The 25112-nt window shown below is 69.0% G+C and overlaps 2 protein-coding genes and 1 long non-coding RNA gene across 7 annotated transcripts; 2 read left to right on the top strand and 1 right to left on the bottom strand.

Annotated features, from left to right (window-relative positions):
* Positions 1-868: 868 nt before the first annotated feature.
* Positions 869-3118, top strand: AP5S1 (adaptor related protein complex 5 subunit sigma 1). Its single transcript, XM_072861880.1, has 2 exons — positions 869-1372; positions 2551-3118. Exons 1-2 carry the CDS (start codon positions 1185-1187, stop codon positions 2972-2974), a joined length of 612 nt encoding a protein of 203 aa, XP_072717981.1. The 5' UTR covers positions 869-1184; the 3' UTR covers positions 2975-3118.
* A 4797-nt stretch (positions 3119-7915) lies between these two features.
* LOC140651850 (uncharacterized) lies at positions 7916-18494 on the bottom strand. 3 transcript variants are annotated; one of them, XR_012042555.1, is made up of 4 exons: positions 18097-18494; positions 16251-16369; positions 10206-10260; positions 7916-9340 (listed from the first exon to the last, which is right to left on the bottom strand). It is a non-coding gene; the product is annotated as an uncharacterized lncRNA (long non-coding RNA). The 3 variants fall into 3 exon arrangements; XR_012042557.1 differs by having other exon boundaries at positions 9339-9520; XR_012042556.1 differs by having other exon boundaries at positions 9339-9496.
* A 105-nt stretch (positions 18495-18599) lies between these two features.
* Positions 18600-24646, top strand: LOC140651848 (RING finger protein 145-like). 3 transcript variants are annotated; one of them, XM_072861879.1, is made up of 11 exons: positions 18600-18768; positions 19671-19779; positions 19847-19938; positions 21334-21569; positions 22086-22261; positions 22371-22511; positions 22719-22901; positions 23186-23333; positions 23523-23621; positions 23763-23879; positions 23986-24646. In XM_072861879.1, the coding sequence occupies exons 1-11, from the start codon at positions 18600-18602 to the stop codon at positions 24487-24489; spliced, it is 1974 nt and encodes a 657-aa protein (XP_072717980.1). In that variant the 3' UTR covers positions 24490-24646. The 3 variants fall into 3 exon arrangements, with proteins under 3 accessions (XP_072717980.1, XP_072717979.1, XP_072717978.1); XM_072861878.1 differs by having other exon boundaries at positions 22809-22901; positions 23523-23879; XM_072861877.1 differs by having other exon boundaries at positions 23523-23879.
* The last annotated feature ends 466 nt before the right edge of the window (positions 24647-25112 follow it).

Below are 25112 nucleotides of genomic sequence, written 5' to 3'. Positions count from 1 at the left end.
GCTGGAGTTGGTTGGTTTGTTGGGGTTGGTTTTTTTTTGGCCCCCCCCCCCCATCTTATTTAAAGTAGTTTTGCCATCTCCCTCCACGCCGGCTGGGGCTAACGCTGGGGGCAGGAGCGGCTTCACCCCCAATCCGTGGGGCCCAGCGCTCGAAGCGTCCCCTCAGCCAGGGCTGTCCCCCGCCATCTTGTTTATTTTTATGGTATTTTTTTTTTAATATATATATATATTCCCAGTTAATAACTCGTTCCGCAGGGAAAACAAACCCGTGTGTCCCCCCTGCTCTGGTCTGTGCCGCAAAGCAAAGGGGGCTGCGGGGGGTGGGTGCCCCCCGGTCGCGGCTGGGCTGGAGGGGAGAGGGAGAGGGTTGGGGTGATGGGGAGAGGGTTGGGGTGACGGGGCTTCCCGGGGGGGGGCTGGGGCAGGGACAAACGCTGACCCCGTTTAGCGTTGTCCCTGTGCAGCGGGATGGCAGCAGCGTGGCCCCAGCTGGGGCATGGGGGGGGCAGCCTGTCCGCGCTCCTGGAGCCACCGCGGGGGGGGACACACGGGGCAGGGGCTGCGGGTCATGGTGGGACACCCCCTCCCCCCCCCCAGCGTCGTGCATGGGGCAGGAGGGTGACCCGGGGGGGGGCAGGGGGGAGGGCATCCCCCGGCCTGGCTGACAGCCCTCATGCTGGGCCTGTCCCCCCCCCCCCCGGGTGATCCTGTGTTCCCCCCCCCCAGGCTCTCTCACCCCCGCGGGCGATCCTGTGTTCCCCCCAGGCTCTGTCACCCCCGGGTGATCCTGTGTCCTCCAGGCCCTGTCCCCGTCCCCTCCAGGCCCTGTCACCCCCCGGGCCATCCTGTCACCCCTCTCAGGCCGTACTTCCTCCTCCTATACCCCGCCCACCAGCCCCTATCCGCCAATCAGCGTGCCGCCCGCGTAAGCCTTGGCCAATCACCGCCAAGCGGGTCACGCGCAGCGGCTAGCCGCCAAACTCCCCGCCCCCTCCCAGCGCCAACCAATCGCCGCGGCCGTTCCCTTCCCCATCGCCCAACCACCGCCCTCCCGCCCGCTCCGCCAATCCGAGCGGGACCCCCGGCACCCGCCGCTGACCAATAGCAGCGGGCGGAGGGGCGGGCCGACTCCTCCCGCCCGTCCCACGTGACGGGCGGCGGGCCGGGGTCGCGGCGGCGTTGCCATGGTGCGGGCGGTGCTGCTGCTGGCGCTGGGCGGGCCGGACCCCCCCGGCCCCGCCCCCCCGGGCCCCGCCCCCTGCCGCGTGCTGTACGCGCGCACCTTCGGGACCCCCCCCGGGACCCCCCCGGCCCCTGGGGACCCCCCCCGGCAGCGCCTCCGCCGCAAGGAGCAGCTGCTGGCCGTGGCCAGGTACCCGCGACACCCCGGGCCCCGGGCGGTGCCAGCCCCTCCCTGGGACCCCCCTTCCTGGGGGTGCTGGGACCCCCGGGACCGTGAGCACACCCCCCCGGGACCCCCAGGGTTGTGGCACCCCCTCCTTGGGACCCCCTTCCTGGGGGTGCTGGGACCCCGGGACTGTGAGCACCCCCCCCGGGACCCCAGGGCAGTGACACCCCCTCCCTGGGACCCCCATTCCTGGGGGTGCTGGGGCCCCCGGGACCGTGAGCACCCCCCCCGGGACCCCCAGGGCAGTGACACCCCCTCCCTGGGACCCTCCTTCCTGGGGGTGCTGGGACCCCCCGGGACCGTGAGCACCCCCCCCGGGACCCCCAGGGCAGTGACACCCCCTCCCTGGGACCCCGCTTCCTGGGGCTGCTGGGGCCACTGGGACCCCCGGGACCGCGAGCACCCCCCGGGACCCCCAGGGCAGTGACACCCCTCCCTGGGACCCCCTTCCTGGGGGTGCTGGGACCCCCGGGACCATGAGCACCCCCCGGGACCCCAGGGTTGTGGCACCCCCCCCCCATCAGTCCCAGCATCATCGGGACCCCCAGGGCTGTGACACCCCTTTTGGGGGGGGGTTGGACTTGGCGGGACCCCCAGAGCAGTGACAGCCCCTCCCTGGGACCCCCCTTTCTGGGGATGCTGGGCCTGCTGGGACCCCTGGGACCGTGAGCACCCCCCCGGGACCCCCAGCGTTGTGGCACCCCCCATCAGCCCCAGGGTCATCGGGACCCCCAGGGCCATGTCACCCCTCCCTCTCCCTGGGACCCCCATGGTCATGATATCCCCCGCTTTTGGGGGGGGGGGGAGCTGGGCTCATTGGGACCCCTGGGAGGTGATACCCCCCATGATACCCCCCTTCTGCCTGGGAGCCCCACAGCCATGCTACCCCTCTTTAGGGGAGCTCCTGGGCTTTGCGGGACCCCCAAGGCAGTGACACCCCCTTCCTGGGGGTTCTGGGCTCAGTGGGCCCCCAGAACTGTGACAGCCCCCTTTTGGGGGGCCAGGGCTCGGCGGGACCCCGGGGCCGTGGTCCCACGGCCCCGGGGTCCCGCCGAGCCCTGGCCCCCCAACAGAGAGGGTCACCCTGTCCCTTGAATGGGGGTGGGGGGGTCTTAACACGGGGGTCCCCCCTTCTCTCCCAGGCAAGTGACCTCCCAGTGCCGGCTGCTTCAGTCGTCCTCGGGGTGCCCGTCCTCCCCAACTCCCCAGCTCCCCGATGAGCCGATGGCCCTGCAAGACGCCCCGGGGGGACTTTTCCAGCTGCCTCCCGGGGACCCCTTCCCCGAACGGGTGACGGTAGCCTGGCTATCGGTTTTGGCCCTCGCCTTCGCCTTGGTTTGTGACCCCCAAGAGAATCTCTCGTTGGCCGAAATCACCCTGCGCCGCCTGGCCCCCCGCCTCCTCGCTTCCCTGCGCCTCCTCGGCCCCGGCGCCGACGTCCTGCTCCGACCCGAGACCGCCGACCTCCTCCTCGATCGGCTCCTGCCCCACGGCCAGATGCTTTTCCTCAACGAACGTTTCCTCCAGGCAATGGACCGGGAGATGGGCATCAAAGCATCCCGTTGAGCTACAGCCGGCATCCCTGCCCGGCACCCCGCCGATATTTCGGAGAGAGGGACGAGGGAGGGATCCGAGATGGTCGCCAAAGCCCAGCGGGACGGACGGGAAAAGCGGCTCAGGAATAAAGAGCAACGAGCCAGCAAAGAGCAGGTTTTTAATCTGTTTATCCCCCCCAGATGCCATCGTGGGAGGGCTAATAGCCATCCCCGGAAAAATCCATCGGGAGCCGGCTTCGTGCGCACGCGGCAGCGGGCGATGGCTCCGCGGGGCCGTAAATGGGCGTTAAAAAAGAGATGGTTCTCCCCCGGGGGGTTCTGCAAACCTCCCACCTGCCAGCTCGAAGGACGGACGGGCGCCGGGCACCTCCGTCCCCTCCGCGCGAGGGACCCCGGCTTGGGGTCTCCCCGGCCGGGTGCTTCGGGGCAGGCGGGGGGGTCCCCGGTGGGGGAGCAGCGGCCGCGGGCAGCGCAGGTCCCCTCTGCCGTGGGACAGGACGGCTGGAGGCGGGGGTCTGTCACCTCGGACAGGAGGGACCCCGGGGGGGACAGGGCAGCCGGCGGGGTGCAGCGGGGTCACCGGGGTGGATTAAATAAACAGGCGGCGGGGCAGGACACGGCCGCGTGCCCGGCACGGGGGGTTGGTTGTCCCCAGATGATGCCGCTCAGGGTGGGGGGGGATGCGTGTGACACCCTGGGAGGTGGCAGGAGCCGGCACCGACCCACCCGGCCCTGCGGAGGGGCTGTCGGGGGGGGGGCGGGACCCCAAAACGCTTCCCCCCATAACCGCACCGGTAAAGCTGAAGCACCCGGGGAGCGGCACTGGGCATCGGCGGTGCCGGGCTTCGGCTGCGGTGGGTCTCTGAGGCCGCGATGCTGGCTGGGGTCCCGCCAGGCGCGCCGGTGGGGGCTGCGGGCGCAGAGGGGTCCCGGTGCCTCCTCCCGCCGCGCTCGCAGGGCGAGGAGGCTGGATCCGTGGGACCCCCACGGCACAAGAGCCGTGGCACTGCGGGTGATGCCAGCGAAGGTCCCCAAGGCGGGCAGGGCCGGGCTGGGGGGGACCTCGCCGCGTGCGGGGGGCTGCAGGGGCGATGGAGCCAACCCCCCTCGGAGGGGCAGCGGAGGAGGTGCAGCGGGCGCAGTTTAATCAGAGCCGAGCAAAAGGCTCTCGGCGCGGGGGGCAGCGCCAGGACGGCACCAGGGTCCGGAGCGGCGGCGGCGGCAGCGTCGTGGCACAGGCGCTCGCTCGGGAGCTGCCCCGCTGCAGGGGGGAGCGGAGGTCCCTGGGGGGCTCGTCCGGCACGTGTGTGTGGGGCGAGCGGGCTGGCGGTGGGTCCGGCAGCGGGTCCGGCAGCGGGTCCGGCAGCGGGGCGTCAGGACACGCTCAGGTCCCTCTTGCAGATCCAGGGGAAGGTGAAGTTGCAGTTGTGGTCGTTCCAGAGGCCGTTGCCCACGGGGTGGATCTGGGCGCAGCCCTCCCGGCCCCACTGCCCGTGGTCCGTGCTGTCCGGCTGCCCCGCCGCCCAGAAACTGCCGGGGCAGAGCGGGGTCAGCGGGGGGGGGTGCCGGGGGTGCCGGTGCCTCCATCCCCCCCATAGCCCCACTCACCTCTGGGCCTGGGAGTAGTTGGCCCCGTCCACCCAGCGCCAGGAGCCCCCGAGGCCCGTGGCCACCAGCCCGATCCAGTAGGATCCTCCCCTCGCCTCCCGCGCCAGGTAGTCCTGCGGGACAGGGCACGGGGCGCGGGCAGGGGCCGTGGGCAGGGGCGCGGGCAGGAGGGGACGCGGGCAGGAGGGGACGCGGGCAGGAGGGGACAGGGGCAGGAGAAGATGCGGGCAGCAGGGGACGTGGGCAGGAGGGGATGCAGGCAGGAGGGGATGTGGGCAGGAGGGGATGCGGGCAGGAGGGGACATGGGGAGGAGGGGACAGGGGCAGGAGAAGCTGCGGGCAGCAGGCGGCGTGGACAGGAGGGGATGCGGGCAGGAGGGGATGTGGGCAGCAGGGGACATGGGCAGGAGGGGATGCGGGCAGGCGGGGCCGTGGGCAGCAGGGGTCGTGGGCAGGCGGGGACATGGGCAGGAGGGGACGGGGGGAGGAGGGGGCGTGGGCAGGAGGGGACATGGGCAGGAGGGGACGCGGGCAGGAGGATGCACAGGCAGAAGGGGATGTGGGCAGGAGGGGACAGGGGCAGGAGGGTGTGTGGGCAGGAGGGGACGTGGGCAGGAGGGGATGCGGGCAGGAGGGGACAGGGGCAGGAGGGGACGCAGGCAGGAGGTGGCACGGGTAGGAGGACACGCGGGCAGGAGGATGCACAGGCAGAAGGGGATGTGAGCAGGAGGGGACGTGGGCAGGAGGGGACGTGGGCAGGAGGGGACGTGGGCAGGAGGGGACGCGGGCAGGAGGGGACGCGGGCAGGAGGTGGCATGGGTGGGAGGACACGCAGGCAGGAGGGCGTGTGGGTAGGAGGATGCATGGGCAGGGGGGGACGTGGGCAGGAGGGTGCGCGGGAGCAGGCAGCAGCAGGGCAGGGCAGGCAGGAGGGGCCGGCGATGGGTGCTGCAGCCCCGCGCACCCACCTGCTCCTCGGGGCCTGTGATGGAGGCGAGGTGGGAGTGCACGGAGCGGCAGGCGGCCTCCGCCTCGCCCCAGGGCTTCTGCTCGGCCGAGAAGTAGTAGATCTTCCCCCGGTGGTACCGCCAGCCCAGGGACAGCCCCTGCAGCCACCGCCCTGGGGAGCGGGCAGCCGTGGGGCCGGGGTGCCGGCTGCCAGGGCCGGGGGGGCCGGGGCGGCCCAGGGATGATGGGTGTCACCCCCCCTGCGTCCCCCCCAGGGACGTTACCGAGCTGCTCCTTTCGCTTTTGCGCCGCTGCCGAGCTCTCGCTGGGGCTCCGGGGACCTGCCACGGGGTCAGGGAGAGGAGCTGGCAGCGGCCTGCCCGCCACCGCGGGCAGGGGCTGTGGGCAGGGGCTGCGGGCAGGGGCTGTGGGCAGGGGCTGTGGGCAGGGGCTGCAGGCAGGGGCTGCGGGCAGGGGCTGCAGGCAGGGGCTGCGGGCAGGGGCTGTGGGCAGGGGCTGCAGGCAGGGGCTGGGGTACCGGGGGCAGCTCCAGGGTCCCACTCACCGTTGGAGTCAGGCAGCAGCGGGGCCGCCACTGCCGCCAGCTCTGCCCGCGCTGCCCGCAGTTCTGCCTGGCCCTGCAAGTCTGCGAAGGGCAGGGCAGGAGGTCAGCGCTGTGCCAGGGCTGCCCGCTGCCGGCCCCTGCCCGCAGCCGGCCCCTGCCAGGCGTCACCGCGGCCCCCTCGGCGGCACTTACGCAGGGCGATGAGGGCCGCCAGGGTGGCCCCCAGCACCAGGACCACCACCGTGCCCACGGCCAGGAGGGTGCTCAGCGTGCAGCGGGACGCGGCCGGAGGGGACCTGGGCGCTGGCGCTGCGGCGGAGAAGCCGGAGGTGCTTGAGCCGGGGCTGAGCCCCCCGGGGGACCCCGGCACTGCGGGCCGAGGAGCCGGGCTGGGGGAGGAAGGGGCTCAGCCCGCTGCCCGCTCCTGCCCGCAGCGTCCCAGCCGGGCAGGGCTTACCTCGAGCGGGGCCGGGTGGGTAGCGGATCTGCAGGCTCTCGTACAGGTCCGGCCCTGCCGCGGCCATCGCCGGCAGCCGGCCCGGCACTGGGAGCTGCTTCCTGGCAGAGCCTCGGTGCACGCCGGCGAGGGCAGCCCCGAGTGCCAGGAAAGGGAACCGGGCGGCCGGGCACCCGCAGCAACTTGTGGGTGCCGGTTCCTGCTGCCGGCCAGGGCGTCACGCGTGTCCCCCCGCCTCGAGTTGGCATCATCTGGGGACAACCCCCCGTGCGGGGCACAGGGCCACGTCCCAGCCCTGGCCCAGGGGCTCCCTGACCCCCACCCTATGGCCAGCCCCGGCCCCCGTGCTTCCGTCCCCAAACGCGTCTCGATTGCAATTTGTGTTTCCCACCCTCGGACACAGAAACTTGGGGGGAGCCTGCGAATCCCGGGAGGGAACCGGCTCCCCGCTCCCGGTGGGTGCTGGCGGGGCGGGGGGTGCACCCACCCCGGCGTGCCGGGCGCTGGGGGGCTCCCAGCCCTCGCCCTCCGGCAGCCTTCAGACGGGGCTGGCAGCGCAGTTACCGACGAGGAGAAGGGCTGTGGTTGTTGCTATTATTATTATTATTTTTTTTATTTTTATATTTTTATTTTTATCATCACTATTACATCGGCAGCGCCCTGCCCGGCTGGCGAGCCACACAGAGGGCATGGGGACGGATGCCCAGGCCAGGGTGCGTTACCCCAGCAGGATCCGTGCCGGGTCAGGAGCGGGGAGCTGCCGTCCGGCACCAGGGGAAGCCGCGTGTGCCCAGACCATGCTGGGGGCTGCGACGGGCACCTCCCGGTGGCACCGTACGGGCTGGAGATCCCCGCCGGCGGTGAACCCCAAAAGGGGGTCTGTGCCCAGGGAGAGGCTCACCCCCACCGCCACCGCGGGGGCTGCTCGGGGCCACCCGGCTCCTCCCAGCACCGACCCCGGTGCTGCGGCGGGACACCCGGCACCACCACCCATGGCACAGACCTCGCCGGTGCCGGCGCTGCACCCTCCCCCGGCCCCCAGCTGCCCGTGCTCTGCTCCGGAAACACCAGGATGTGGTATTTCAGGACTTTCGGATTTCTGTTTTTTGGGGTTTTTTTTCCAGCACAAACCACCATCGTGTTTGATGCAGATGCTGGAAATAGTTTCAAATGTGTTGAAATGGCTTTTTTTCTGGCAAATGGAGGAATTGCCAAAAAGCCCAGGGCCGTGTTTCCGCTCAGCCCCCCCTGCGCCCCTCGGGCACGGGTCCGGCCCCTGGCACTGTGCTGGTGGCCCCGTGGTGGGCAGACCTCCCTCCTCCTCCTCCCCTGCTCTTCCCCTTCTCCCTCCCCAGGGCACGGACCCCCCCGGCTCGGCCGCCACCAGCTGCGGTGCCGGTGCCGGTGCCGTCCCCATCCCTGGCACCCCGAGCGCCGGCTGAGTTGCCAGTCGGCTCAGAGCCGGCTGCCGGCACTGAATCGGAGGCAGCGCCGGGTGCACCGGGGCGGCGAGGGTCCGCCGCCGAGGGTCTTCTCCAAGGGGCACGTCTCCAAGTTCTCCACCTCTCCTGCAAGCCCTCGCCCTTTTAGCTGCTCCATTTAATTTTCTTTTAACACGTTTTCCCAGTCAAGCGCCCTTCTCTTTAGTTAAGTGTCAGTGTCACGGACTTTTCTGTGTGGCTTTTGTGTTCAGAAGACTTCTGGGTTGGGCTGCGTGGTGGGCCCCGCAGCAGAGCTGGGTTTTGGTGGTTATCTCCAGTCACGTCTACACGGCCGGCCCCAGAGCGGGCAGGAGCAGCGGGGCTGAGCGTGGTTGTGGGGCTCCGCAGAGCCCGGACCCCCATCCCCAGCAATGCCTGGTTTCCTCCTGCTCGCGCCGAGGCTCGTTGGCCAGGAACGGCGGAGCAGGATGCGTGGACAGCCGCGTCCTTGGCTGAGGAGACGGCGCGGGGAGAGATCCTGCGTGGGACCTCGAGCGTCATTTCTGCATCAAACCTGGTTTCACGTTTGCGAGTCTCGGGGGGATTAACTGAATTGTCCTGTTACTGCGGTTGTATTTTCTGCCCTGGATGAGACCCGCAGCCTCTCCGGCTCTCCTTGACGTTCTGTAGACACCATCAGCATCCTTCTCTGCTCACCTGTGCTGTAGCTCTACTCTGCCTTTCTCGGTTGGGCTTCCAGTCCATAAAGGTTCTCTGCTTAGACTGGACATTAGGAAAAGGTTCTTCACCGGGCGGGTGGTCGGTCCCTGGAACAGGCTCCCCAGGGCAGCGGTCACGGCACCAAGCCCCTCAATGTTCAAGGAGCATCTGGACGCCGCTCTTAGTCGTGCGGTTCAGTGTTAGGCAGTGCTTTAGCTTTAGGGAGTTGGACTCCATGATCCTGATGGGTCCCTTCCAACTCCAGATATTCTGTGACTCTATGATTCTACATTTGGGTGTAATAATAACATTTAATTTATTGGGCTGCACTTTGCTTTTCTGTCAACTCAACTCCATCATTCCTACGTGACGTGGGTATGCACTGTAATGCCTTGAGTCTTCTGTTTCCCACCTGAATTTTTATAAAGTTTTTCAGGGATACAGCACCACCAAATCCGTGAGCGGCGTCGGATGGAGGTGCTCACCCCTTCGGAGCTGCCGGGACCTTGGGGGTGAGAGGATGCGGCCGGCGTTTGAGGCGTTGTGAAACGGGGTGAGTCAGGGCTGGTGTTCCCTGACAGCCGTCACCAAGATGATGCTGGAGAAGTGGCTGCAGGAAGATGAAACGGCCGGGGAGGAGGAAGGAAGCCAGCTTGTCTGCGGGTTGCACAAACGGTGAATCATAGAGTGATGGAGTGTCTCGAGTTGAAGGGACCCATCAGGATCATCGAGCCCATCGCACGGCCAGGAGCAGGGTGAGGAGCAGGAGTTGGACTCGGTGATCCTGATGCGTCCCTTCCAACTCCGAATATTCTGTAATTCGTTGACAACCTAAAACTAAACCGTATGACTACGAGCATCATCCAGATGCTCCTCGAACTCTGCCAGGCTCGGTGTCGTGACCGCTGCCCTGGGGAGCCTGTTCAATTCTAATAGTTTGATGTCCTTCTATTGAGGCCCCCAAAGATGCACCCAGGGCTTGAGGTGGGGCCGCACCAGTGCGGCGTGGAGTGGGACCATCACCCCCCTCGACCGGCTCGCTACGCTGGGCTCGATGCACCCCGGGACACACTTGGCCCTTTGGCTACCAGGGCACACCGTTGACTCATGCTCAACTTGCCATCCACCCCAACCCCCCGATCGCGTTCCCTGGGGCTGCTCTCCGGCCTCTCCTCCCCCGGTTTGGACGTAGACCCAGGATTACTCCGTCCCAGGTGCAGAATCCGGCACTTGCTCTTGATAAACGCCATACGGTCGGTGATTGCCCAGCTCTCTGGTCTGGCCAGATCTCTCCGTAAGGCCTCTCTACCCTCGAGGGAGTCCACAGCTCCTCCTAGTTTCGTATCATCAGCAAACTTACTTAAAATACATTCGGCTCCTGCATCCGGATCATTTATAAAAACATTAAAGAGCACTGGCCCTAAAATCGAGCCCTGGGGAACCCCACTGTGACCGGCCACCAGCCTGATGTCACCCCATTTACTGTAACTCCTTGATCCCGACCCGCCAGCTGATTGCTCACCCAACGTGCGATGGACTTGTCTAGTGGTGTGCTGGTCGGTCTGTCCAGAAGGACGCTGTGAGAGACAGATCGAAAGCTTTGCTAAAATAAAAAAAAAAAACCAGCCCCCGCATCTACTGGCTTCCCTCGGTCAAGTCGATGGGTGTCATAAGAGGACATGAAGTCGGTTAAGCAGGACTTTCCCTGGTGAACCCGTGCTGGCTGGGACCAATGACTGCGTGGTCTCTCGAGTGGTTTCCAGTCGCTCCCAGAATAACCTTCTCCATCATTTTACTGGAGTGAGACTGACAGGGCTGTCGTGACCAGGGTCTTCCTTCAAACCCTTCCTGAAGATGGGGACAACGTTTGCCAGCTTCCAGCCGACCGGGACCTCTCCAGACTCCCAAGACCGTTGAACAATAATGGAGAGAGGTCTCGCGATAACATCAGGAGACGTTATCGTGATACCATCACCATATCATGACGTTACATGATAACATCAGGGAGCGGGCAGGGGAGGGACGGTCCCTGCTGGGGAGCAGCTGGCCCCATGTCCCCATCCCTCATCCATCGGTGACAGCAGCAGGGATAACCGAGGGATAACCGAGGGATAACCGAGAGAAAACCGAGGGAAAACCGAGGGATAACCGAGAGATAACCAAGGGATAACCGAGAGATAACTGAGAGATAACCGAGGGATATCCAAGAGATAACCAAGGGATAACCAAGGGATAACCGAGGGAAAACTGAGAGATAACCGAGAGATAACTGAGGGATAACCGAGGGATAACTGAGAGATAACCGAGAGATAACCAAGAGATAACTGAGGGATAACTGAGGGATAACCGAGGGAAAACGGAGAGATAACCGAGAGATAACCGAGGGATAACCGAGGGATAACTGAGAGATAACTGAGAGATAACTGAGAGATAACCGAGGGATAACTGAGGGAAAACCGAGAGATAACCGAGAGATAACCAAGGGATAACCGAGGGAAAACCGAGAGATAACCAAGGGATAACCGAGGGATAACTGAGAGATAACTGAGAGATAACCGAGAGATAACCGAGGGATAACCGAGGGATAACAGAGAGATAACCGAGGGATAACCGAGGGATAACAGAGAGATAACCGAGGGATAACCAAGAGATAACTGAGAGATAACCGAGAGATAACCGAGGGAAAACCGAGAGATAACCGAGGGATAACCGAGGGATAACTGAGAGATAACTGAGGGATAACCGAGAGATAACCGAGGGATAACCAAGGGATAACAGAGATAACCGAGGGATAACCAAGAGATAACCGAGAGATAACCGAGGGAAAACCGAGGGATAACCGAGGGATATCCAAGAGGTAACCGAGGGGTAACCGAGGGGTAACGAGGGCAGCCTCTCCCTCCGAGGTCCCTGGCAGAGTCTCGGCATTGCGCGGTCAGGAGGATGAGGCCGGCACGAGCACCTCCGCGCGCATCCCCACCGAACACCCCGGCTCTGCCGGGAGCCGCGGGAGTTACGGCCACGGACGGCTCCCGTCAGCGGGAGATCCCCAGGGCTTTTCCCAGTGTCCGTCTGTCCGTCGGGGAGCAGAAAACCCCAAAGTGTTCGAGGCCAGCTTTGCAGCAGCAGGCAGGAGCCCAGGCTGCAGGCTACAGACCCAATCCAGGGCACGAAACAGAGAAGAAATAAGGCCAAATAGTGAAAAATTCCTTCAAAACGGGATGGTGCCTGCGTGCCGGCCCCAAACAGCAGAGCTGCCAGGCAAGAGGATGCTCCGGGGCCACCCATCGCCCCGAGCCTCGCTCTGCCTGCGGGGTTTGCCCCAACCTGCCCTGCACCCCCCCTGCCGGCACCCCCCTCTGTCCCAGCCAGTCCAAATCGGCTCAGCTGCCTTCTGACGAGGGGCCGGGGGAGCAAACCTGGTCCTGGGGCGCCAACGGGAAGATCACCCGCGCCCCACAGCACCCCTGCGCTCAGCCATCCCTCCCTCCCTCCCTCCCTCCATCCCTCCATTCCTCCTTCCATCTCTCCCTCCATCCCTCCCTCCCTCCATCCCTCCATCCCTGCATCCATCCCTCCTTCCATCCCTCCATCCCTCCACACATCCCTCCCTCCCTCCCTCCCTCCCTGCATCCATCCCTCCTTCCATCCCTCCATTCCTCCCTCCCTCCATCCCTCCTTCCATCCATCCCTCCTTCCATCCCTCCATCCCTCCATCCCTCCCTCCCTCCATCCCTCCATCCCTGCATCCATCCCTCCATCCCTCCACACATCCCTCCACACATCCCTCCCTCCCTCCATCCCTCCATCCCTCCCTCCATCCCTCCCTCCTTCCATCCCTCCCTCCCTCCCTCCATCCCTCCTTCCATCTCTCCCTCCCTCCATCTCTCCCTCCCTCCCTCCCTCCCTCCCTCCATCCCTCCCTCCCTCCACACATCCCTCCACCCGTCCGTCTGTCCATCCCTCCCTCCTGCTGGCCGTCTTTCCCGTTCTGATCGAATCCAATCCACCCTCGTGCCATCTCCCCCAACCCATCCTGGCCTCGGGCGGGTCTCACCCCACAGCCGAGGCCAAAGCCACGGCAGCACCCACCCGCCCAGGGGACCCCGCACCCCGCTGCGGGGTGCCACGGCGCGGGGGTGGCCCCGGGTCCCCCGCGTCCCCTGGCAGCGTCACCCCAGCGCGCCGGGGACCGAAGCGCTGGGCAGGCTGGCCTGCAGGAGGGGGGCTCTGAGGACGCGGCGGGGCGAGGGGGACATTTGGGCACAGAGGGGGGTCCCTGACCCCGTCCCTCCGGTGCAGGCAGCTGCGGGGCGGGCGGGAGGGACGCGTGGCGTGGGGTGGGTGCCGGAGCGGGTGGGTGCTCCGACCTGGCTTGGGTGCAGACCTGGGGAGGGTGGGGGTCGGGGCCGACGCAGCCGGTTGCTGTCAGGTGGGGCTGGTTTGGGGCTGGGGAGGGGATTTCGGGCTGCCCTGAGCAGGGACGGGGCTGCTCCCTCCCCCTTCGCCCCCCCGGCAGCTTCCCGGCCGGCCGCCCCGCCGTGAGCCCCCCGGCACCCCGGCTCGGCGCAGGGGGTCCCGTCCGCACGCCGACCGCAGGCACCGAGGAGACGCCTCGAGAGCAGGACACGTCCCCCCCCTTCCAGCCCACTGCAGCTGGACCCCGGCCGTGGGGTCCCCCGGGGGCACTGGGGGGCCCTGTGGGGTGGGTGGCCTGGCTGTGGGGAGGGGGAGACCCTGGGGTGCAGCGGTGCCAAGACGTGGGGTCCCCTGGGGGCACCGGGGGGTTGGGTGGTGCCGGGGTCCTGGGGCGTGGGGTTCCAGGTGAGGGGGATCCCAGGACGTGGGGTCCCATGGTTGGGGGTCCTGAGGTGTGGGGGTTTGGATTACGGGGGTCCCGGGAGGCGGGTTGCCCTGGGGGCACCGGGCACTGCAACGGTGTGGGGCTCCCGGAGCGGGGGGTCCCGGCCGCTGTCCGGCAGGGGGACGGGAAGGGGGTGGCAGTGGTCCAGGGACACCGAGCGAGGGCACCAGGGAGCGGCCGGGAGGCAGCGACCAGGCACCCGGGATGGGGACCGGGGTGGAGCGGCCGGGGAGCACGGCAGCGGGGAGCGGGACCGGGACCGGGGGACGCACGGAGCCCAGGATGGGGCCACCTAAAGCCACAGCACTCGGAGTGCCCGTCAGTCTGTCCCTGTGCCCATCGGCCCATCTGTGTGCCCACTGGTCCATCCCTGTGCCCGTCAGCCCATCCCTGTGCCCATCGGCCCATCCATGTGCCCACTGGTCCATCCCCGTGACCACTGGTCCATCCCTGTGCCCATCGGCCCATCCATGTGCCCACTGGTCCATCCCCGTGACCACTGGTCCATCCCTGTGCCCATCGGCCCATCCATGTGCCCACTGGTCCATCCCCGTGACCACTGGTCCATCCCTGTGCCCATCGGCCCATCCATGTGCCCACTGGTCCATCCCCGTGACCACTGGTCCATCCCTGTGCCCATCGGCCCATCCATGTGCCCACTGGTCCATCCCCGTGACCACTGGTCCATCCCTGTGCCCATCGGCCCATCCATGTGCCCACTGGTCCATCCCTGTGCCCACTGGTCCATCCCTGCGCCTGTCAGCCCATCCCTGTGCCCACTGGTCCGTCCCTGTGCCCATCGGCCCGTCCCTGTGCCCGTCGGTCCGTCCCTGTGCCCACCGGACCACCTGCATCCCGCCGGGCCGTGCGGGAGCGCGCCGCCGTGCCCTCAGTCTCTGCGACGCCGAGCCGCAGCCGCCCATTCCCCGGGGAAAGCCCCGGCAGCGCCCGCGCCCCCGGCGGGCACCGGGAAGGCGAGAGCAGCTGCTGAGCCCGGGCCCGAGGCGCAGCCCCGATCCCAGGGGTCGGACCCGGACACGGCATGGGGGACCCAGGTGACACACGGCGGCACCCGGGGACGCTTGGTACCGGGCCAGGAACGATCCCCGCCGGTGCCCGCGGGTGCTACGAGCAGGACGGTCCCTCCGTGGGTGCCGCCAGCCCCGCTCCTCCCCGGAGCCCCGGCACCGAGCACCGGCCCGCGCTGTGCTATCCCTGCTGCCCCATGGGGAAACTGAGGCACGGACCCAGCGTCCGGGGATCACCGAGGGAGTGTACAGCAGTGACAGGGACTGAGGGCAGCTCTTGTTGTCCCCTCTGTCACCCACCGCTCTGGTCCCCAGGGGGGTTCCCGATCAATCTCTCTGCCCACCCTTTCTGGGACCTTTCTCCCCACCCCATGGGGGTCACGGGTGCCGAGGGCGGGGGACAGCCCGGGGCCTGGCGGCGGTGATGCTGCTGTCCCCGTGCGTGTCCCCTTCGGGGAGGTCACAGCACGGCAGCAGGGTGTCCCCAGCCTGGCTCATCACATCCCCTGACTGGCCATGGGCAGCGGTGCCCGGCAAAGCCCGCGGCTCAGCCGGGCACCGTCCTCAGCCGTGACCTCACACCGATCCGGGCTTTGCAGGCCATGCCGGCTGTTTCGGTTGCCGGCGCTCAGTGACGGAGGCGCAAAGATGCTCCTCCTGCTCGCGCGTTTAAGCGCTCCCAGGTGCACGGGCAGTAACCGCGCTCGGGAATTTGGCACCAGCCTCTCCTCTCGGCGTCTTGGTAGCGAGTGCTGCCGGCCACGCCGACGGCAACGGGCCTGGGGCTTTTGGGGGGGATCCCCGCCGTTGGCACCGGGGCTTTGCAGCCAGCGCCGTGCCAGCTGCCAGCCCCCTCTCACTCTGGCCTCTCTCCAGCGAGGGATTTGGCCGGATCCTCTCCCGGGGTCTTGCCCGGCAATGCACCGGCAATGCACCGGGCGAGTCCCGCGCCGAGGACGCGGAGAGCCCAGGGACCCTCCGCAGGCAGCGGCAGGGCAGAGGGACCGGGTGGGGGCTGGATGCCGAGCAGATGTCCGTGGCTGGGGGGGGACTGGTCCTTGTCCCCTGTGCCACCCGAGCGGGGACGGGGCAGAGCGGGGCCGTCCCCTGTCCCCCAGCACCCCGGCAGGATGGCTGGGACCCCCACGGAGACCGGCCCAGGGAGAGCCGCGGGGGCTCTCGGGGGTCCCTCCGCAACCCCCCCCGCCCCCCGGGGCCATGGCAGGACCATGGGGCTGCACCCAGCCCCCTCCCCTCGCCCCCCAGCCGGGGGTGCCGCCAGGGACACAGGGACAGGGAGCCGAGAGCCCGGCCCAGTCGCGTCCCCAGCCCAGTGCCCAGTTCTGGGGCGTCTGCGCCCTCTTTTTCGGCAGGACTGGGAGCCTCGGCCCCCGCAATGCCGGCCGAGCGCAGCGTCCGAGCCCCGAGCACCGTCTGCGGGACCGGCCTCCTCAGCAAACTCAACCCCAAGTCAAACCAGGGGAGACGGGAGACGTCCCCCTCCTCCAGAGCCGCCAGCTCCATTAAACGAGCAATTAGCACCGCTCGGGATGTCACCGCGCGGGTGACAGGCAATTCCCAGAGACAAGCGGGCCCCGACGCCTGTCCCCGAGGAGCCGTGCAGACGCACGTGCAGGGGAAGAAGTAATTTAGGAAACGGCCGTGCAAATATTACCTTAGCTGATTTATTAACTCCGAGCTCTGACTTCTTGCTCAGGTCCCCTGGGACACACGGTGCACGCAGGAGCCCGCGCCGCACGCCTGCCCTCGCCCCGGGCTGGGGTAAAGCGAAACCTGGGAGAAACCGGAGAGGTTTGGGGTGGGATCGCAGCGGGGAGCGGGGCTCGGGGTCCTGCTGCTGGGAAGCTCTGTCCCAGTCCTGTCCTTTTCTGCAAGGAGAAAAGAGAGGGGGGAAGAGACGAACCCAAAATGGGGGGTGCCCAGCCGCCGTCTCTACCGGCAAAATTCAAGCTAGAAAAGACCCAGCGGGAAAGGACCAAACTGGGCCAAACTGGGCGTTCCACCTCAAACCACCTCGCGCTGAACTGGGAGGAGGAGAGCCCCGTGGGGGGACACACGCGACCCCTCCGGCAGCGTGGGCTGCGCCTGCAGCCCTGCGTCCCGGTACAGCGGGGGGGGAAATCGGCTTCACCCGTGGGAAACGCGCTGATAAAAGCATTTGGGGGGGACGGGCCGCAGGCTGGGGCTGCGGGGCTCGAAAGGCATCTCCCCCCCCCGGGGACACACGGCCTCGCGCTTTGGGACGCTCAGCTCTGCTCGAGCTTCGACTGTCCCTGTCCCTGTCCCTGTCCCTGTCCCGAAGCGAGGGGCTGAGCGGCCCCCCAGGGCGACAGACCCCCGCAGCGTCATGACAGAGGGGCAGCCGGGAGAGGACGATGGCACGACGGGCCCGGCACGCGCCTGGCATGTCCCCGTGCCACGGCGGTGGCGGTGGTGGCCGCGCCGGGACCCCCGTGCGCTTTGAGCTCCCGCTTTGCTTTCTCAATTTATGATTAAAAATCAGCCCCCCGAGCTTTCGAAGCGCCCACAGCGACCCCCGCCCCTCCACCACCCCCCAGCCGTGGGGACCCCCTGGTTCGTCCCCCCCAGCGGCGACTGCTCCCGAGACCCTGGGGGAGGAGAGCAGGGACGGGGCAGGGGCTCACAGGGACCCCGTCCCCGAGGGGCCCACTGACCCCAGCTGGTGCTGGGGGGTCCGTCCCCCCCCCCAGGTGACCCCCAGGACCCCATATATTCCCAGGGGTCCCCCCACCCCAGCTGACCCCACATATTCCCAGGGTGTCCCCCCCCAGCTGACCCCCAGGACCCCACATATTCCCAGGGGTCCCCCCACCCCAGCTGACCCCACATATTGCCAGGGGTCCCCCCACCCAGCTGACCCCCAGGACCCCACATATTCCCAGGGGTCCCCCCACCCCAGCTGACCCCACATATTCCCAGGGGTCGTCCCCCCAGCTGACCCCCAGGACCCCACATATTCCCAGGGGTCCCCCCAGCTGACCCCCAGGACCCCACATATTCCCAGGGGTCCCCCCCCAGCTGACCCCCAGGACCCCACATATTCCCAGGGGTCCCCCCCAGCTGACCCCCAGGACCCCACATATTCCCAGGGGTCCCCCAACCCCAGATGAGGACCCCAGACACTCCCAGGGGTCCCCCAGCCCCAGCTGACCCCCAGGACCCCAGATATCCCCAGGGGTCCCCCAGCCCCAGGTGACCTCCCCGATCCCAGAGGACCCCGCTTGAGCCCGGATTACCTCAGCCGGCCCCAGAGGACCCCCTCACCCCAGAGGGCCCCAGGTGACCCCAGAGGACCCCACCTGATCCCAAGGGACCTCAGGCGACCCCTGAGGGCCCCACACGATCCTTGAGGCCCCCAGATGACCCCCTGGGAGCAGGGGACCCCCTCTTCCCCAGGGACCCCAGCCCCCGGCGGCGCCTGCCGCCCCCGCCCCCCCCCCCATTCCCCTATCAAAATGGCGGCCGGAGCATGCCCTCACCGTCTGCCCGCACCCAAGATGGCTGACGCGGGGCTGGGCGGGGCGGCGAGAGCGACGTCACCGCAGAGGGCCGCGCCCCTCTCCAAGATGGCCGTGTACTCCCCGCCGCCCACGCACTGCCCTCATCCAAGATGGCGGAACACATAGGGGAGGAAAGCGAGTGCGCCCTCTTCTAAGATGGCGGTCGAGGCGTCAGCGCGGCGCCCTGGCGCAAGGCCGCTCCGCTACACGCTGGGCGTAGGGGCGGGGCGGGAGAAAGCGAAAGTGGCGGAGGGACCGGAACGGCGGCGGCGGCGGGAGCGGGAGCGGGAGCGGGAGCGGGGCCCGCCCCGGCGGGAGGCGGCCGGGCCCCGGCGAGGGGCAGCCGGGCAGACAGGCCCCTGCTGGGCGCGGGGCGGGCGCCCCCTGCCGGGCCGGGGGAGGCGGCGGGGGCAGCGCCGGGGGGTCCCCCCGGTGGCCCCGGGCGGGGCTGCGGGACGCGGGGACCCCCGGCCCCGCGGGCCATGGCGCGGCTGGAGGCGGTGGCCAACGTGGCTCTGCGGGTGCCGGGGCTGGCGCTGCTGGACCTGCTGTACCGCTGGGACGCGGCGGCCCTGGCCGAGCTGCTGCGGCCCCGCCGCGGGGACCCCCCCCTCCTCCGGCCCCCCGCCCTCTGGGGCGGCTACTGCCTGGGTGAGGGCTGCGGCGGGACGGGGGGCAGCGGGCTGGGGGACCCGCGGTGGCCAGGCTGGGGGGACCCGCGGTGGCCAGGCTGGGGACGCGAGGGGAAACCCCAGGGATGGCCAGGCTGGGGACATGCAGGGGCTGGACAGGTTGGGGACACAAGGGGACACCCCAGGGGTGGCCAGGCTGGGGACTTGAGGTGACACCCCAGGGACGGACAGGTTGGGGACACCCCAGGGGTGGCCAGGTTGGGGACTTGAGGTGACACCCCAGGGACGGACAGGTTGGGGACACAAGGGGACACCCCAGGGGTGGCCAGGTTGGGGACTTGAGGTGACACCCCAGGGACGGACAGGTTGGGGACACAAGGGGACACCCCAGGGGTGGCCAGGTTGGGGACTTGAGGTGACACCCCAGGGATGGACAGGTTGGGGACACAAGGGGACACCTCAAAGGATGGCCAGGTTGGGGACACACCAGGGATGGACAGGCTGGGGACACGAGGGGACACCTCAAGGGATGGACAGGTTGGGGACGCGAGGGGACACCCAGGCCCTGGCCAGGCTGGGGGACATGAGGCTGCGCTCCAAGGGGTGGCCATGTTTGGGGACGCAGTGGGGACACCCCAAGGGCTGGCCGCGTTTGGGCTCTTGCCTCCCCAGCCCCTGCTGTCACCCGCTCGCTGCGGGGCTGTCCCCAGGGCCGGCGGGCGCTGCGTCCCCGGCGTCGTGCCCTCAGCTCCGCCTGTCCCCTGGCAGGGGGGGCAGCTGCGGGCCCCGGGGCCAGGACGTGGCCCTGGCACCCCGGCGCCGTGCGCGGCGACGGCGGTGTCACCGGCGGGGGCTGCCTGGCTGGGTGGGGGGGGGGGGCTCGGTGGGGCCATCTCACCCCCCCGTCCCCCCCCGCCACAGGCCACGTGCTGTGCGTGGTGCTGCTGATGCTGCCGGTGCGGTCCCTGGTGAAGCTCTACCTCCACCTCCTCACTGCGCTGCTGCTCGGCGCGGGGCACGCGGCGGCCAGGTGAGCCCGGGGGGGCCGTGCCGGGGGGCGGCGAGGGGCCGGGGGGGCTGAGCCTCTCTCCCCGCAGGGACTACATCCACCGCGAGCTGGAGTACGGCTTCCACGGCGCCGTGTACAGCGACCCCGCGGCGCTCGGCCGCTTTGCCACCACCCTCGCAGGTGAGCCGGGGGGGTCCCAGCCCCCCGAGATGTCCCTTGCCAGGGGACGGGGGGTGGCACCGGGCAGGGTGAGGGTCTGCTGCGCTCACCCGGCTGTGGGAGCCGTCACCCGTGGGACGGCATGCTGGGTGACGATGGCACGGCGTGCTGGGTGACGGCACGGCGTACTGGGTGACGATGGCACAGTGTACTGGGTGACGATGGCACGGCATGCTGGGTGACGATGGTACGGTGTGCTGGGTGACGATGGCACAACGTGCTGGGTGACGATGGCATGGCATACTGGGTGACGATGGCACGGCGTGCTGGGTGACGGCATGGCGTACTGGGTGACGGCATGGCGTACTGGGTGACGGCACGGTGTACTGGGTGACGATGGCACAGTGTACTGGGTGACGATGGCACGGTGTGCTGGGTGACGATGGCACGATGTGCTGGGTGACGGCACGGTGTGCTGGGTGATGATGGCATGGCGTACTGGGTGATGATGGCATGATGTGCTGCGTGACGGCACGGCATACTGGGTGACGATGGCACGGCGTGCTGGGTGACGATGGCACGGCGTGCTGGGTGACGATGGCACAGCGTGCTGGCTGACGATGGTACGGTGCACTGGGTGACGATGGCACGATGTGCTGGGTGACGATGGCATGGCGTGCTGGGTGACGATGGCACAGCGTGCGGGGTGACGATGGCACGATGTGCTGCGTGACGGCACGACGTGCTGGGTGACGATGGTACGGTGTGCTGGGTGACAATGGCATGGCATGCTGGGTGACGATGGCATGGTGTGCTGGGTGACGGCACAGTGTGCTGGGTGATGATGGCATGGCATACTGGGTGACGATGGCACAGCGTACTGGGTGACGATGGCATGGTGTGCTGGGTGTCGATGGCACGATGTGCTGCGTGACGGCACGGCGTACTGAGTGACGATGGCACAGCGTGCTGGGTGACGATGGCACGGTGTACTGGGTGACGATGGCACGATGTGCTGGGTGACGATGGCATGGTGTGCTGGGTGATGGCACGGTGTGCTGGGTGATGATGGCATGGCATACTGGGTGACGATGGCACGGTGTGCTGGGTGACGGCACAGCGTGCTGGGTGACGATGGCATGGCATACTGGGTGACGATGGCACAGCGTGCTGGGTGACGACGGCACGGCGTGCTGGGTGACGACGGCACGGTGTGCTGTGTGACGACGGCACGGCTGAGCCGGGTCGTCCGCACCGCTCGGCCCCGAGCAGGGGGATGGTCCCCCCCGCCCGATGCCAGCCCCGAGCCCCCTCTCCTGCGGCCGGTGCCCGGGTGGCTGTGCCGGGGGAGCCGTGGCGGGGGCGCGGGGGTCCCCCGTCCTCCCGCGTGCCCAGGCGTCCCCGTCCCCTGCGCAGGCCAGCTCTGCCTCTGCACCCTCTGCTCCCTCCTGATGAGGAGCAGGCGGCCGTGGCTGTTCGCTGCCCCGCTGCTGCCGGTGCTGGCGCGCCTCTGCGGCCTCCCCCTCCGCGCCCTGCCCGGCCTCGACACCTTCGCCGCCGTCCTCACCGCGCTGGAGGTGCTCTACGTCCTCGGCTCCCACGTCCTCGTCCCCTTCCAGCTGCTCGCCGCCGCCTGCCGGGAGGTCGTGCAGGTGAGTGGGGCGGGGGGCTGCGGGATTGGGGGGGCTGCGGGGCGGGGGGCTGCAGGGTGAGGGGCTGCAGGATGGGAGGCTGTGGGATTTGGGGGGCTGTGGGGCGGGCGGGCTGCAGGGTGGGGGGCTGCAGGGTGGGGTGCTGCAGGGCTGGGGGCTGTAGGGTGGGGGGCTGTGGGATTTGGGGGGCTGTGGGGCAGGGGGCTGCAAGGTGGGGGGCTACAGGATGTGGGGCTGGGGGCTGCGGGATGGGGTTCTGCAGGGCTGGGGGCTGCAGGACGGGGGCTGCAGGATTTGGGGGCTGTGGGGCGGGGGGGCTGCAGGGTGGGGTTCTGCAGGGTGGGGGCTGCGGGGCGGGGGGCGGCTGTGGGATGGGGGTTCCCATCCTGAGCCCGGCTTGACGCAGGGGTGGCTGCAGGGCCGTCCCCTCGCACGGCGGGGCCCCCCCCCCCCCCCCTGCCCCCCACGTGTGGGGTGGGATGGGGGGCAGCCCCGCTGAGCACCCCGTCCCCGCAGGCGCTGGAGGTGTACCGGCTGGTCGCGCTGGGGGTGTCCCTCTGGAGCCAGCTGGCCGTCCCGCTCCTCTTCCTCGTCTTCTGGCTGGTGCTTTTCTCCCTCCGGCTCTCCTCCTTCCTCACCTCCTCCGGCAGCCCCCTGGCCCAGCAGGGCCTCCTCTTCCTCCTCCTCAGCAGGTAGGGACCAGGGCAGGCCGGAGCTGGGGGCAGCGGGAGGAGGAGGAGGAAGGGCAGGGGCTCCGGTTTGTGCCGCCGGCCCCTCCGCTCAGCCCGGGCTCCCTTGCAGCGCGGCCGAGTGCTGCAGCACGCCCTACTCCCTCGTCGGCCTCACCTTCACCGTCTCCTACCTCGCCTTGGGCGTCCTCAACCTCTGCAAATTTTACCTGCTGGGCTTCGGCGCCTTCCAGAATGGCAACGTCATGCACAGGTGAGCCCGCGGCGGGGGGCACGGGCGGGCGTGCCCCCTCCCAGCCCTGTTTGCAGGCAGGAGCCCGGCACAGGGTGGGCGGGACGGGGGTGTCACGAGGGATCCGGGGCCCGGGGCTCGTCCCTGAGGGGCGACCGGGGCACGGCACACGGCGGTGCCACGTGGCGCGTGCCCGCGGCTGCCGGCCTCACGCCCCGCTCCTGGCAGGGGGGTGACGGAGGGCGTGACGCTGCTGCTGCTGGCGCTGCAGACGGGGCTGCTCGACCTGCAGATCCTCCAGCGGACCTTCCTCCTCAGCATCATCCTCTTCATCGTGGTGACCTCCACGCTGCAGTCCATGATCGAGATAGCTGATCCCATCGTGCTGGCCTTGGGGGCCTCCCGCAACAGGTACCGGGGGGAAGGAAGAGCAGCAGAATCCGGCCCCCCGGGAGCAGCCCTTGCCCCCGGGGGTGGCGTGCTGGGGGGCGCAGCGGGGGTCCTCCCCCACCCCCTGCGTTGGGGAAGAGCCAGGCCGGGTCCCGTGCCCTCCACGTGTGCTGCCCCCTCCTCGGGTCCTCGCTGCCGGTTTTTGAGCAGGATGATCGGTGCCAGCGGAGGGAGCACGGGGTCCGGGGGGGGGTGGGTGCTGCTCCCGGGGTGGGCACGGCCCCGCTGAGCTGTGCCTCCCCTAGGAGCCCCTGGAAGCATTTCCGTGGCGTCAGCATGTGCCTCTTCTTGCTGGTTTTCCCTTGCTTCATGGCCTACAAGATCGCCCACTTCTTCCACCTGGATTTCTGGCTGCTGATCCTGGTCTCCAGCTGCATGCTCACCTCTCTGCAGGTACGGCAGCTCCCGCTCCCGCCGACGGGGGTCTCGCTGGGCACCCTGGGGTGGGCATCCCCGCCTGGCCCACGCCCACGACCCTGCCCTGGTCACCCTCACCCAGCCCCGGACTGGGGGACGCCGGGTGGGGGCGTGCGGTCTGCCATCCGGCCGCCGTCAACAAGGCACCGTCCCGCCGCTCGCCAGGTGATGGGCACCCTCTTCATCTACGCCCTCTTCATGGTGGAGCTGCTCCAGGACACGCCGCTGGAGCGGATGGACGAGATCATCTACTGCGTGAACGCGGTGAGCCGGGTGCTGGAGTTCCTGGTGGCCGTCTGCGTGGTGGGCTACGGCACCTGGGAGTCCCTCTTCGGGGAGTGGAGCTGGATGGGTGCCTCCGTCATCATCATCCACTCCTACTTCAACGTCTGGCTGCGTGCTCAGTCGGGCTGGAGGAGCTTTCTGCTGCGCCGCGAGGCTGCCAAGAAGATCAACTCCCTGCCCCAGGCCACGGGCGGGCAGCTGCGGGACCACAACGACGTCTGTGCCATCTGCTTCCAGGTCAGCCCCCTCCCCTCGCCGGAGCCCCTGCCGCGCCGGGGGACCCCGCTCTGGGCAGCCCCGGGGGTCCCCTGCCCAGCGGGTGACGTCCTCTCCCTGCCCGCAGGACATGCAGGTGGCCGTCATCACTCCCTGCAGTCACTTCTTCCACGCCGCCTGCCTCCGCAAGTGGCTCTACGTGCAGGACACGTGCCCCATGTGCCACCAGCAGGTCACGCCGGTGGCCGCCGAGGAGGATCCCGGCAGCGGGAGGGTGGCTCGGCCAGCGCCGGCCGGCGGCGATGAGGTGCCGGAGGATGGAGGAGCTGCCGCGAGCCCAGCCCCGGCTCGGGCCCAGGAGGCTGAGCTGCCCGGCGGGGACGGTGTGGTCCCCGACCAGGGGGACAGCGGGGCTTCCCAGGACAGTGGGGCTGGGGACCTCGGCCCCCACCACCTTGCTCATCCCCACGCCTCCGCCCCCCAGGAACGAGAAGCGGGTGCCGTCCCGCCGCCCCACGGGGACCCTCGCCCCCGTGTCCGGGACACGCAGCGTCCGTCCCCCTCGCCCGCCGGCCCCCAGCTCGGTGCGGGGGCCGGCGGGGACTCTGACAGCGGCCACCCCCCGTCCTAGCACCGCGGGCTGCAGCCCCCGGTGCCGGGGTCCCTCTGCGGGGGCCATGCCAGCAGCGAGCGGGGCCGGGACCCCGCGTGGCACCGGCGTCCCCGAGCGCCCGCATCCCCACGGACTCTTTTTGCAATAAAGCCGGAGCTGAAGCGGCTGCGCCCGAGGGCCGGGGCTGCTCGTCTCGCCCGCCCCGTGCCGGGACGGTGCCCTGGGCCTGGCGCGTCCCTGGGGTAGGAAGAGGGGCTCTGCTGTGGGCGTGGGAAGGGTGGGCACCCGGTGGGTGCGCGGTGGGTGCCCGGCTGCCTTCTGGCCTTGCCCCACTAGATGGCACGGGTGGCGCGTGCCGGGCGGCTTGGCGTTTCGGGGTGGTCCTGGTCGGGGGGTGGGGGGGGGGTCCTGGGCTTGGCATGGATCTGGTGAGGGATGGTGTGGGTCTGGCAGAGGATGGCGTGGGCTTGGCGTGGGCCTGGCATGGGCTTGGCGTGGGTCGCCTTTCCCAGCTCTGCTGCCAAACCCCTTCCCCTGTGCCCATCCTTGTGCCCGTGCCAGGACGGGGCCGGGGGACCCCTCTCCAGCCCCAGCGAGACCGGGGACGGGGCCCCAGCCCCGCCCGGGGTCCCCGTCCTCCC

Source organism: Ciconia boyciana, chromosome 5, assembly GCF_034638445.1.
Source record: "Ciconia boyciana chromosome 5, ASM3463844v1, whole genome shotgun sequence".
NCBI lineage: Eukaryota > Metazoa > Chordata > Aves > Ciconiiformes > Ciconiidae > Ciconia > Ciconia boyciana.
Note: the sequence above shows the minus strand (reverse complement) of the source record. Positions and strands in the feature narration are given on the sequence as shown.

What these genes read in the sequence shown, in the direction of transcription:
- AP5S1 (XM_072861880.1), top strand. Translation starts at nt 1,185, where the DNA reads ATGGTGCGGGCGGTGCTGCTGCTGGCGCTGGGCGGGCCGGACCCCCCC. An exon ending in CAGCTGCTGGCCGTGGCCAG is followed by an intron (nt 1,373 to 2,550) that starts GTACCCGCGACA and finishes CTTCTCTCCCAG; the next exon opens with GCAAGTGACCTCCCAGTGCC.
- LOC140651848 (XM_072861877.1), top strand. Translation starts at nt 18,600, where the DNA reads ATGGCGCGGCTGGAGGCGGTGGCCAACGTGGCTCTGCGGGTGCCGGGG. An exon ending in GCATGCTCACCTCTCTGCAG is followed by an intron (nt 23,334 to 23,522) that starts GTACGGCAGCTC and finishes GCCGCTCGCCAG; the next exon opens with GTGATGGGCACCCTCTTCAT. An exon ending in TCTGTGCCATCTGCTTCCAG is followed by an intron (nt 23,880 to 23,985) that starts GTCAGCCCCCTC and finishes CCCTGCCCGCAG; the next exon opens with GACATGCAGGTGGCCGTCAT.